At 50.3% G+C, this 13,767-nt stretch overlaps 1 protein-coding gene across 1 annotated transcript in view; it reads right to left on the reverse strand.

Annotated features, from left to right (window-relative positions):
- The window catches only part of GALNT17 (polypeptide N-acetylgalactosaminyltransferase 17), a 120,413-nt gene extending 107,756 nt beyond the window's left edge, over nt 1-12,657 (reverse strand). The window contains exons 1-2 of the mRNA XM_049639198.1: nt 12,556-12,657; nt 4,031-4,148 (exon numbers count right to left, since the gene is read on the reverse strand). Of these exons, the coding sequence (XP_049495155.1) occupies nt 4,031-4,138 (108 nt within the window). The 5' untranslated portion in view covers nt 4,139-4,148; nt 12,556-12,657. The remainder of the gene's footprint in view (nt 1-4,030; nt 4,149-12,555) is intronic.
- Nucleotides 12,658-13,767: the final 1,110 nt, after the last annotated feature.

Genomic DNA, 13,767 nt, shown 5'->3' on the forward strand with positions numbered 1-13,767 from the left:
CAGAGAGAGAGAATGCCATAGTGCAAGCCGGGGAGGGGCAGGGAGAGAGAGAGGGAGAGACAGAATCCCAAGCAGGCTCCAAGCTGTCAGTGCAGAGCCCAACATGGGGCTCCTGATTCATGAGATCATGACCCGAGCTGAAACCAAGAGTCAGATGCTCAACCAACTGAGCCACCCAGGTGCCCCTTTTAGTCATCTAATTTGTGTTCTTAACAGCATGAAATAGCACAAAATGCAAGAGAATGAACAGAGTTTGTAAAACAGATTACATCGATGACCTCATGTAAAAGGGAGCCCTGTCCTCAAGAACCTTATAGTCACCTGGTCCAGACACCTGCCCGTGAAGGTAAGGACGACTTAAGGTGCTGGCAGCTAAGGTGGGCTGGGGGTGAGGGGAGGGGGAAGGGCGCCCTGAGGGCCTGCAGTGGCCGCGAGGGGCACCCAGCCTTGAAAGGTGTGGACCCTCACCCGAGCTACTTTCTGAGACAAGGCATGTGTTTAACCAGGAAGCTGGCTGAGGCTGCGGTGTCGACCAGCGGCTCTCAAACTTGGGTGTGTAATAGAATCACCTGGATGGTTTGTCGCCAGGCAGGTTGCTGAGCCACACCTGATTCGGCGGGTGCGAAATGGGGCCTGGGAATCTGCATCTGTAACAAGTTCCCAGATGAGGTCGATGTTGCTTGTCGGGGACCACACCCTGAGAACCACAGAGTACCACGTAGACAGTAACTACGTGGACCCTGAACCCAGGTCTTGGTCTTGGCACTCGACTCCTGCTTTAAGGATTGGCAGAAAACCGGGGCGCCGGGGTGGCTCGGTGGGTTAAGTGTCCGACTTCTACTCAGGTCATGCTCTCACTGTTCGTGGGACTGAGCCCTGCATTGGGCTCTGTGCTGACAGCATGGGGCCCGTCTGGGATTCTCTCTCTCCCTCTGTCTCTGCCCCTCCCCCACTCATGCTTTTTTTCTCTCTCAAAATAAATAAATAAACTTAAAAAAAAAGAATTGGGGAGGGGGCACCTGGGTGGCTGAGTCGGTTAAGCGTCTGACTTCGGCTCAGGCCATGATCTCGCGGTTCGTGAGTTCGAGCCCCGCGTCGGTCTCTGGGCTGACAGCTCGGAGCCTGGAGCCTGCTCTGGATTCTGTGTCTCCCTCTCTCTCTGCCCCCACCCCAGACTCGCACTCTGTCTCTCTCTCTCTCTCTCAAAAATAAATAAACATAAAAAAAAGAGAACTGGCAGAAAACCAAGGCTTCTGTGGAGTCAGCTCACAACTGGCAGGACGACGTAATCTACGGGAATACGGCATAAACAATCCCACACCTCCAGCGTGGATGCTGGATATGCCTGGGTATACAGTAGGCGGCAGGTAAGTGCACAGGAGGGTGGCATCCATGCCTCGATCCATCTGAAGTGCTCATGAAGACGTGCAGAGAACAGCCAGGAGCTGAACCATAGGGAAGCCAGGACTGGGAGCAGACTCCATGTGCCGTTCACTCTAGCCTGTTCCTGGGGAGCGTGCAGAGTAGGACCCACTGGCCCCTGGGATGGTGGTACAGCCGGCTTTGGTGTCCTGGGCTGTGCTTTGGGGTGGAAGCCAACACACCCCCTGCCCCCTTCATGGCTGGGGCCAGCCACACAGGACCACCATCTCCACGGAGCCCGGCAGAGCCCCCCACGCTGCCCTTTGCAAGTTCCAAGTCACTGCAAAGCAAACACTTTTGCAAATGTGGGGAGACCAACGTCTTAGCAAGCCTTAGCCCTGAATTCTGCCGTCACAGCCTCTGTTTCCCCCAGAACACAGCAGGCAGTGGCAATCAATCTGGGAGTCCCTCCTGTCCCCATAACTCCTCTACCTATGTGCCTGGTCGCATAGGGGCAGTGTTTCCCCCCCCCCCCATCATCTGGTTCTCCCCTCTCTTGGTGATGTCTTACCCTTCACCGGCTTCCTTCTAACAGCATATAGACACATTCAAATCTCTCTTATCATCAAAATAAAATTAAAAACAAAAAAAAAGGTTAACTTTTTCAAGGCAGGGCTTCCATCAGCTCATTTCCTTTGCAGATAGGTACCTGGAACAAGTTATCACAGATTCCTAACAGACATTCAAGCATTAACCTAAGAGACACCTACCGAGCCATGTGTTAAGCATGGTTCTACATGCATGGAACACAAAGGTGAAAACAGCAAAGATCGGGGCCCCATAAAGGGCAATCTACTGAGGGCAAGGTCAACGAAAACCAACACTCCTAATAAGTAAGTAAATTCTATGGCAGGCTAGAGGTCAGTGAGAACTTTAAAACAAAAAAGAAAAGAAAAGAAAATACAAAGCAGCAGAACAGAACAAGGAGAAATGGACGGGAACAGGACGGGTAGAGGTTTGAGTTACAGGCCAAGTTCATCGTGCTGGGTCCAGATCTTTTCCTTCAATTAAATTCCAAACGGATGAATGACAAATGTATTCGCTATAATATCATATTCATAGGCTTTTAATTGCTGGGCTTTACAAAGAAATCCTATTCAAATTCCCTCGAGGAAAGAACCCAGCCTGACATTGACAGCACAGGAAGAGTCTGCAGTTTCCAAAAGGGAGCGATTTTAGGATCCAGGGAACGTCCTCACCATCCCCTTTCACTCATGTATCCCAGAAGGTCATTATATCATGAGGGCATGACGCCTTTCGTCCCACAAAGGGGGATCCAGTACAGACGAGGGGCTGGTGGAAGGTATTGGGCAGTGAGGGATAAAAGAGTCAAATAGAGAGCAGGCTTTGAGGAGGGTAGGGGATCCAGACTGAGTGTCCGCCTGGTAGAACAAAAACGGGAATGCAGAAGAGGAAAGCAAAGGAAAGTCAATATATTTAAAAACTTTGTATTGTGTCCTGAGCTGTTTCTAACAAGCCTGATTCCCAGGGGCTCAGGCATGAAAAGGGTCAGGACAAAGGACAGTGGACACCGAGGCTCCAGCTAGGGACACAAAGACCACCTGCTCTTTGTGATATGGAGGAAGACATACCAGTTCAGTGGTTACTGGGTCCTCAAGGAGCCACCCAAGCCAAACCCCTGGCTGGGGTTCATTTGACTTCACTCTAAAACAAAGAGTTCAGAATGCATCAGTGTGTTCAACTTTTATTTTTTCTACACTGGAATTCGCTTTTCAAAGAAAATCTTGAGCAAAACACAGTACAACTGACCCAACACAGGGGTTCAGGGCACTGACCACCCACCTGCGTGCAAGTTGAAAATCCATGTATAAGCCTTGACTTCCCAGAAACTTAACTACTCACAGCCTACTGCTGAGCGGAAGCCTTACCAATAATATACACAGCCGATTAACACATATTTTGTGTTATGTGTATTATATACTGTATTCTTACAACAAAGGAAGCCAGAGGGGAAAAAACCTGATTAAGAAACTCCTAAGGCAGAGAAAATACATTTACAACACTGTACTGTATTTATCGAAAAAAGTCTGCATGTAAGTGAACCCGTGCAACTCAAACCCACGTTGTTGGAGGGTCAACTGTATCCAAAATATCTTAACAGTGAAGCTGATCTGGGTAATGTTCTATCATTACCCTTCCCTAACCTCCCCCTTAGAAGCATTTCTAAGGAAAGGAAGGGTCCCACAGAACATGGTCCTTCTCTCTTCTGGCATCTTATGATTCCATGAGGTACCTGAATCGTCGACATGTATACAATCGGATACTACTTAAGGAGACAGTTGAATTTAAGAAACATTTAAGGGAAGAATCAAAACTGGGTGGTTGCGGGAACCGAATTCTGCGGCTCAGGTCCAAGCTGGGTCACCAAGGCGTGAAACACATTGTTCAACCTTTGGAGAAGGGAAAGCCCAGGGTTCCCCACGTTCCCCCTGGGACAGCCGGGCTGGCACATCCTCAGGAGCGGGGGATGGGTGAACGATCCTGCCACTCACCAGCTAAAGGAGCTTTAAAACACACACGAAGGACGATCAGGCGGCGGTGCTCACAAACACGAATAAACCAGGGGGAAAGGATGCCATGCACAAACCTTGATTCCAAGTTCGATATTTTCTCCTCCATACACATCCATGCCAGGGTCAAGGAGACCGATTTCACCAAAGAACTTCCTGTTGACCACGAAGGAGCAGCCAATCATGGCTGGTGTCCTGCAAGAGAGAGAACGAAGTCACAGTCAGCCGACATATCATTCGGCCACGGGAAAGCGGGAAATGCCGCCATTTGCAACAACACGGGTGGACCTTGAGGGCATCACGCTAAGTGAGAGAAGTCAGACAGAGAAAGGCAAACACCGTAGGTTGTCTCTTAATGAGACATGATTATGTCACGTAATGATAATTACGTGATGTGACAGAGGGGTTGGCTAATGCTGTGGTGGTAATCATATTGCATAATATTATATGCAATATATATTATACTGCAACGTATAAATGTATCAAGTCAACATGTATGCTTTACACAGCGTTAGATGGTAATTACGTCTCCATGAAGAAAAAAGGGGGAGCTGAAGCCACTCAGGTGACAAAACCAGAAGCCATCACAACAGGTGCTGGATTTCACTCCGGCAGATCAAGTAGCTTCCCTGAAATCCTCGATTCCCACACGCCCTCTTTGCATAAAGCTCTGTTTGAGCTTCAGACCAACTCGGGGACCCAAACCACCTAGCGACAACCGAGCTTCTGGGCGGCTTGCACAGGATGGGCTCCCATGACACGTGGGGTCTGCAAACACGGGAACGATTCTCATGGTATGTCTGGCAACAGCCATGTGACGGGATGCGCATCCCTGGGCAGCTGCGAAGAAGCTCAGAGGTGAGGAACGAGAAGGGATAAGACTCATCCAGGAGGCCACTGGTGCCCACAGAGAGACCGCCTCTGCCCGCCGAGAAGGGGATGCCCGGCAGGAAAGACGAAAAGGATCGGCAGGGTGGCCCGTGATCATAAAGTCCGGAAACAAAGACTCAGTCTTTATTTTTGTATGTATTGATCCCCTTCATTCTATCTTCCAGGGCAGGCCAAAGGCACAAGTTGGCTCACCGAAAATCAGAGACAGACACCGTCTGAAGCAAAATATCAAGGACGTATGTGCGGAATTGACAGGATTGCGGTATTAATCTACCACATTCACTGCAATTCCCCATGAAGCACAGACCCATGCTTTCTAAGGACAGACGGCATGCTGATACATTACATATTGTCTGGTATTATATAGTATTACATCGTGTCCTGCGGGGTCATACCAGCCGATCCTGGACTCTGCCCTTTCGCCTCTGCTTCTAGACTTTATGGGTACCTCGTATAATAAATTCACTCAGCAAATATTTTCTCCCACCTACCATATCTAAGGCCTCTTACCAGTGCTGTAGCAGGGAGAGAAAGACACAACATACTTCCCGTGTTCAAGCAACTCTAAGTCTAATAACAAATTAATATTGTTATATGCTAATATTACGTAATATGATTAATGTTACTATTTTCATTACAGCCATTTATTAAGCAATTAAGGAGTCTCAAGCACAAGGGCAAAGCCCTCTCTTCAGGCACCGTCTCGTTTAAAAACCTCCACAGCCCTGGGAAGAAGGTGGGGCCATCGCCACGGAAGAGCTGAGGCCCGTGGATATTTGGTGACCTGAGTCACAGGGTAGGGCTGAGGACCCATCAAACTTCAAAGTCCTTGACCGTGGCCCTTCTGCTGCACTGCACTCTCCAGAAAAGTCTTCGGAGAGGAGCCGGCAAACGCCCACCCTGCCAAAGGCCAGAGATGCTGTTGAGATGCTTTCCTCGAGGAAAGAGACAGGCAGGCAGGTGAAACCCCACTGGGGCCACCAGGAAGTATTAATTCGATGGAATTCTCTTGAGCCGAACCATAAACCTCAATGTCAGATCTTCAGTGGCTCCTGGTTTTGAACCTGACTCTCTAATGTCCAGATCTCTGACTCCATGGAACATCCCTCGGTTGTTACTCTTTTCATTACAGCCATTTATTAAGCAAACATTTTTTGCTGGAACCCTGGAAAAATCAGTGCTCGGAGTTGATCAGCCTGGTGTGAATGTCGGCACCACCCCACTGGAAACCGTACTTATGGGATGTTAGCGGAGTGCTCTGGATCCCAGAGAAGTCCCTACAGAGTCCTGCTGTGAAAAGAGATACAGTCGGCATACAGGAGGGGCTCCGTGAACGCTGTTCCTTTGCCCTCTCATTGTGAGGCCCATCCATAAGGTTGTCTCCACAAATCATATGCCAATCACACCTCTATATATGGGACGCCACCCTCTGCCATGCCCGCTACACCAGGGAAAGGAAGCACGTCACTTGCTCATTTTCTCCCAGCCCCGCGCCCCTCAGAGAGAGGCAGCTGACTCCCCCCCCCACCCAGAATGGAAAAGCACTATGCGGGCCCACCCTCCCCGAGCTCAGTGACCTAAACCGGGAATGCGCACCAAACCCCAAACTGGGTCCACCGAATCACGGTATTCCTGAGACTTGGGATCAGGAGGCTGCTGGTCTCGTTCGTCTGTAGGACTCAGGGCGCCACTTTGGGGCAGCTGCAGGGGCCCCCGCGTAAGTGCACGATTGTGCGGAGGCAGGACGCAGACGCCCGGTGGGGGTGTGAGGCCCCGGCGAGGGACTGCTTAATGACTTTGGCCTCCCATCAGCTGACAGGCCCGGGCTCTGCTCTGCACCCCTGGGTCACGTGGGACCCCCTGCGTCACTGTGTTCTACCTCCTTGACTCAAACTGTGTTAGATGGTTTTCCGTTCTTTGCAACCAGTGACGATAACACGGGCTGTCTCCTCCTACTTACCAATGGGGGGGGGGGAGGCAGAGGGGGTGGAGGATGTGTTATCACACAGCCAGGAGGGGCAAACTGCAGGGGAGGGTCATTCCGGGAGAGCTAAAAGCCGCCCCCCCCCCCCCCAGTGATAGAGAAATGCCAGCAACTTGGAGAAGTGCAGCCAAGTGCAGGGGTCTGCAGAGGAGGGGGAACATGAGGCAGCACCCGGGCCACCTCAATTTTGAGAGCAAGTGCTGAGCACATCAAGAAATTCGGGTATGATGGGGCGCCTGGGTGGCTCAGTGGGTTAAGCGGCCGACTTCGGCTCAGGTCATGATCTCGCGGTCTGTGAGTTCGTGCCCCGCGTCGGGCTCTGTGCTGACAGCTCAGAGCCTGGAGGCTGTTTCAGATTCTGTGTCTCCCTCTCTCTCTGCCCCTCCCCCGTTCACACTCTGTCTCTCTCTGTCTCAAAAATAAACATTAAAAAAAAAAAGAAAGAAAAGAAATTCGGGTATGCTAAGGCAATCTCCCCAAAGCCCGTGCTCAGCATCGCCAAGTTCCCAACCTTCACAGACACGTGTAATGAACTCCTGCTCCAAGATGCTGTACTTTCTAACCCCTCGAGGGCAAGCAAGGCAGCCGACATCAGATGGCACACAACAGTCAACAGACACGCTTGGACGGGTGGCTCTGGGCACAACCCCATGGGCGAAAGAATGTTTCTCTGAGACTGGCCCAGGGGCACCAGCATCACCAGGACGGCTCTTTAGATAAATGCAGATTCCTAGGGCAGACCTCAGTCTGTTGAGCGTCTGAATTAGGCTTAGGTCACAATCTCACGGTTCGTGAGTTCGAGCCCAGAGTCAGGCTCTGTGCTATCAGCATGGAGCCCACTTTCAGATTCTCTGTCCCCCCCTCCCCACCTCCCCTGCTGCACTCACACACTCTCTCTCTCTCTCTCTTGCAAAAATAAATAAACATTAAAAAAAAGAGAGACAGACGGACAGAAAGAAAGCAAGAAAGAAAATGCAGATCCCTGAGTGCGGCCCAGGATCATGGAACCAGGTTTACAGAGAAGGGACTTAGGAATTTGTGTTGGTGCCAGCAGACCTATCCCGTGGGGCCATCTCCCCCAGAGCCATCAAGTTGTCCCTCTAATTTGTTTGTTCCCAGGACCTACTGCCCTTGCTGGCACAGAGCAGGTGCCTGCTGTCTACTGTTGAATAAACGAATAAATCTTACAGAGTTGAGCCGCCCCTGCTGGGGAAGGGCTCCATGACATCTCTGGGACATGCTGGCTTGCTTACCTGGACTGGAAGCTGAGGACAGCAGGGGCGTGTGCCACAGCTGGGGCTGACAGGGAGGGGCGCGGAACGGAGAAGACCGAGAGAAGGAGGAAGACACATGGAGGAAGGAGCAGGGGAGGGAGGGAGGGCGTCAAAGCACGAAACGTTCGCTGTCACAGAAGGTAGACGGGCTGCTCGTTCCTTCCAGATCCCTCTCGGATTGCCCTTTGGGAAACATTTTTCCCTGTCAAGCGGCGTGATATTTTAGTGTAACTGGCTTTATCTGGATGAGATTTTTCACGCGTGGTGGCAAGGAGGGAATTCACAGTATGAGCCGCTCCGGGGCCCCTCTCTGCTGCTCACAGCTCTGTTCAGCACATTCGGCTAGGTTCTCTACCAGAAGCCCCAGGATCCTTCGCGGCAGAACTGAGAGGTCCCTTAGGGCCTCCTCGCTGAAACTGGGCCAGGGTGGCACCAGGGCCCATGGCAACGGGAAAGCAGGCCTCTGTATGCATCCTGGGTGGCTGTCAGAAGCTGAAGGTGAAAGGCAAGGTGACCGGCCCTAAGGAAATGCAGACGTGGAACAAATATGTGACCATTATCGTTGGTGGCAGCATGTGGAAAGGTCCCCGAAAGGTCACGGTGAAAAACCTGCTGGTGTGTCCAGAAGAGAGCACGCCATTCCATGTCTCGGCTCTCTCGCGAGGTGGCACCTGACAGGACAGTGGACGAGGGAGGCGGGAACCAGAGGCGGCCTCCGAGAAGCAAAGACCACAGTGCTGGGGGCAGCGCAAGACTCCCGGCAGGTGGCCAACATCGAACTGGGTCTCCCCCCCCCCCCCCCCCCCCCCGCCAGGCAGGCCGGCATTGCTGGTGAGGTCAGCGGGACAACTGCTTTGAGTTCTGGAACAACCCGGGGCACCTGGGTGGCTCAGCCGGTTAAGCGTCCGACTTCGGCTCAGGTCACGATCTCACGGTTTGTGGGTTCGAGCCCCGCGTCGGGCTCTGTGCCGACAGCTCGGAGCCTGGAGCCTGCTTTGGATTCTGTGTGTGTGTCTCTCTCTCTCTCCCTCTCTCTGCCCCTCTCCCACCTCAAAAATAAATAAACATTAAAGGAAAAAAATTTTAAAAAATCGAATTCTGGAACCACCTGGCCGCTGACGAGCCGCTGGGGCTCCGCCCGGGGAGAAGCGGGTCTCCGCTATAGCAGGCCATCTTCCAGCCCCACCTGGGAGCTGCCCCAGGGGTGGCAGGCTTAGCCAGACCCGGCCTTCCACTGAGAACCAAGAGGCAAACTTTGCCCCTCTTCCCCTCTGGTCTCCTCGCCACCTGCCCGGCCTTGCCGGCCACAGCCGACTGCGCTTCGGGGCGGACGGGATCCCGGAACGTGAAGTTCTTCAGACTCAACTGTGATTACCACCATTAGTGCAAACATTTCCATTCAGAATCATTCAAAAATGATAATCATATTAAGGGATCTGCCAAAGTCTAATAGCTCTATTACAGAGGAGAAGAACAGAAATTAAAAATAATCACTTTTATTGTTGCTGTCGCACAGAAGATGTGCAACACATACAACGGTTCCAGCTGAGAGGGAGGCGGAAGGGAGAACGTCCGCCAAATGCAAAGCCTTCTCAGCGTCCACACTTCCTTTTTTATGTTAGGCGAAGTCCTGAGGACTTCTGTAGGTACTGTCCTAGTGAGCAAGCAGACACGATTTTTCGGTAGTGGGTTCTTAGTAAAAACGTTTCGTGGTTGCAGTGACGGCACCCTTGTTATTATTGGTGAGAGAGGCCACTGGAGGGGGAAGACCAGGCTCCAGGGGAAGAGCAGGCTCCAGGGGAAGAGCAGGCTCCAGGGGTAGAGGGGAAAGAAGGTGCTAGAAAACAGAGACTCTGCTGATCTGTGGCCCGTGGGACTAGGTGATGTGCTGTTTTCAGAAGGAAGGCCCCCACTGGCCAGGGTCTTTCTTCTGCCCCTCAGTCTCCTGATTTGCAGTGACTACTCCTACCAGGGTGCATGCATGTCACAGTGTGGCTCGCGATCTTGGTCACCGCGGAGGGTATTAGAGCTGAGGTACCCGCTCCTGCCTGCCTCATACCCACTGCTGCTTTCATAGGTCCCAGCTGCCCCCTGGCCCCCATCTCTGGTGGCCACGTCTCCAAATTCGTGGCTCATGAGTCAGGGATCCAGGGCTCACCCTGTTTTCTCCTCTCATGATTCCAGCTGGCCTGCCTCACCGGGACTCGCTGCCTTCCTCGGTCCTCAGACTCAAACACCTGCCATTTTCATTGGTCCCAGCTCTGCTTTAGCTGACGGCCAGGTCTGTTTGCTGAGCACCTTCTAACGCCAAGACCCCGTTTGTAGGAAAAGCCTAGAAAACTCTACGCCATCCCTGGGGTTATCCTTCAAAGAATTTCCGCAAATCTCGTTCCCAGGGTGCAACCAGCCCTGGGTATTTGGGTGATCTTGTCAACTTCTTCAGCAATAGACAGCTTGCTTAATCGCAATGCACTTCCTTCAGTGCCTTTGTTTCAAATGACGAGGACTCTGACACCGTTTCCTCACACACAGAAGGGGGTGTCTCACGTGGACGTCGCCCTTCCTCGGCCACCCCATGGCACAGATGCCGATGTGCTCAAGTGACCAAAGGACAGAGCTGGGATGGGGGAGGAGAACTGGGCACACCATCCAGGCCAACAACGCCCCGTGCCGAAAAAACGGACATATCGATGCTGCGTTGGGACAATTCAGTTGTCCCTGACCCTCAGAGCAGCTCTCGTTGGTAGATACTACTCGTCCCAGTTTCCACCCAAGGAATCGGGGGTTAGGGGTCAGGTGAACTGGTCAAGGGCAGACACGTGCACGTTAAGCCCAGAGCCAGGAGCAACCTGGTGGTGTGTCTGACCCCACCCCCTCCTAGGTATCCCGGCTGTCTCCCAAACAAGATCACCAAAAACAGGCAGCAGCTAAGAGCTCTCGCACTGGGTGGGGTAAGTGGTCCCGCTCGGAAGATTTCTGGGAACTTGCAGCTGCTACGCACTAAAAATACAATTTGGGGGAAGGAGCTGGCTGGCTTGCATAGAATTCTCAACTGGCACAGTACAGTAATTTAATACTCAGAGTTCCATTTGCCTCTGCTATACATACAAATACCAAAAGGGTAAGGACCACGCTGCCTTTTTAAAAAGCAAATGCTGTATCCAGCGCACAAATATCTCACAAGAAAATCGGACCCAGAGGCCAGTGATTCGTCTGTTAAATGGAGGCAGCACTTTCCCTTTTGTTGCTGAGGAGATAATTCACACCGAAACAACAACTTCTTCCAGATTGGGAAGTGAACTGTCTGGGTATTAAGAGCCTTTCCTTGTGGAGGATAAAGGAAAGGCTCATCTCTCTGGAGTGTGATTTTTCACAGATGCAGAAAATGCCAGCGGGGATTGAAGTTGCCAGTTCCAAAAGCATTTCCTTGGCTGGCTGATTTTGCCCGGACTTGTTTTATTAAAACAAAGACCACATCAAAACTCTCTAGTAAGATGTTTCCTCCAAGTAATCTTCTCAGCATAACACTTTGGCTCTTTGCTAATCACATTTTCTGTAGGCTTCGGGAGATCGATTTGCAAATAATCCTTTGAAGACAATTTTTGCAAAAGCACAAAGTTTCTAAAGAAGCGGTAACGCATTAAGCCATTATCAGCCATCAACACTTCACATATGTGTGTATTTAAGGGTCTGGTTAGCTACCTTGTGAGATAAGATACAGGTTGGGTGAACGTTTGGGGAAGAGAAAAAAAGAAGAAAGGTCTAGAACAGAGGTCAGCACATTATACCGCCCGTTTTCGTCCAACCCGGGAGCCAAGAATGCTGTTTATAGATGAACATACGGATGTGCGGGTGAGAACACCGGCAACATGTTACCCCTCCCCCCAACAAAAATTCCATTATCCTCATTAGACATGAACTCCAAAAATTTGTACTCATTATTATTACAGTTTGGATTTCATCGGTAAAATATTTGTGGAAATCGGTTTTTCCTCTTTGTAGGCATCTATGTAACAGCCTTGAATTTGTCTTTTGGATTATAGAGCCTAATATATTTACTGTTCGGTTCCTTTAGAGAAAAAGTTTACTGAACTCTGTCCTAGAACATGAGGCCTGGAGGGAAGTAGAGACTCCATGTGGGGCCACATGGTACCAGGTGACTGGCAGAAAGGTAACTTTGAAAAGGACAGATAAGGGACCTGGGGAGAGAAACACTTAAAAGATGGATGAGCATCCCTCCAGACACCAGGGCTGATGTCAGACCAAATCTGATGAAGGCTTTGGGCCGCACACTCAAAAGTGCACACCCAGGCTGGCAACACACATTGTTCTGCAAAGAAAGTGAAAGGGCGCGTAATTTGCCCGCCCCAAATATGCCTCTTTGGCGCAAGGATTCCCTTGAGCTGGTTATCTTTAAGAAACAGCAGACACAGGAGAAGCTCTGAAAACCTACCCTTCGGAAAAGAGAAATCTCCATTTATGAGGGAAAGCTCCATTTGTAAGGGTGTCTCCATCTCTGTACCAGGAAGAGAAGGAAACTCTTATCAATAGAGAAGACACCCACTTAAATCACCATAATAAACCTTACCCTTGTTTGACTGTGCTTTTTCTGGTACCCCCCCCCCCACCATTGACAGACCTCCCTTCTCTGCACCATATTTCTTTGTCTTTAGCTGATGATGGTGTTTAGGGTGGTGGTTTGGGCCATCTTGGGAAGTTACTCAGTTTTCCTTGGTCTCTCCCATCTATCTAGAAGGCATACATGTTATTAAACTTACATTTGTTTTTCTCCTATGAATCTTTTTACAACAGGGGGGACCTCAGCCAAGAACCTAGAAGGGTAAAAGGAAAATTATTTTTCCTCCCCTACTAAAGGAAGAGTACTGAGATGTGTGAGTGGTAGAGAATCTTTCTGAGAAGGTTTGAGGCCATCCTATAGAAATGCGGGCACTGTGGGATAAAATACAATTAGAACTAAATGGGAACACAGAGCAAAGGGGAAAGGAGCAGAATAAGATAATGCCAAGGGTGAGCTTAACGTACGTAACGTATGCTTAATAAAGGTGTGCCAGAAATGCAGCACAGGCTTTCTGGCAGTCATTGCAAACACAGTTACTGGAACCATCTGCAGTGTCTAAAATATTTTTAAAAGACAAGTACAGACACTTGGCCCCTAAGTCCCCGCCCCACCCCCCGCCCAAATTTCTCCACTGAGGAACTTGGTCAACCGTCCCCTCAAAACACTACTTTAGTAATACCACAACGCTCCACAATTCTGTTTCTTAAAACACTCTTCAGCATCGGCCCACAGCATTTATCCAAGTATAATAAGATGAGGACAATTGTTTTCAGGGCCAAAATGAGGTCAAAGTAAGAACATAGCTTTCTGATGGCCTTGTTTGTTTATGGTTAGATTAGCAGTAAAGTAGCTATAAGGAAGCAGGCAAATAAAATATGTATTTTGAAATATATGAGTATGCTTTTCTATTCTGGCTTCACTTTCATCCAGAGGCAGTCATAGCTTTGAGATGAATAAAGACTGTCAGAACTAAGATGAAAAGAAGCAAAGAAGTGTTAATTTTCAGTTGTGACTGTAAAACTGACTCTTGAAACTAACTTCGGAAACAGTCTCGAAATCAGGATTTTAAGTGCATTAGCCATGCGC

This window comes from Panthera uncia, chromosome E3, assembly GCF_023721935.1.
Source record: "Panthera uncia isolate 11264 chromosome E3, Puncia_PCG_1.0, whole genome shotgun sequence".
NCBI classification, from domain to species: domain Eukaryota; kingdom Metazoa; phylum Chordata; class Mammalia; order Carnivora; family Felidae; genus Panthera; species Panthera uncia.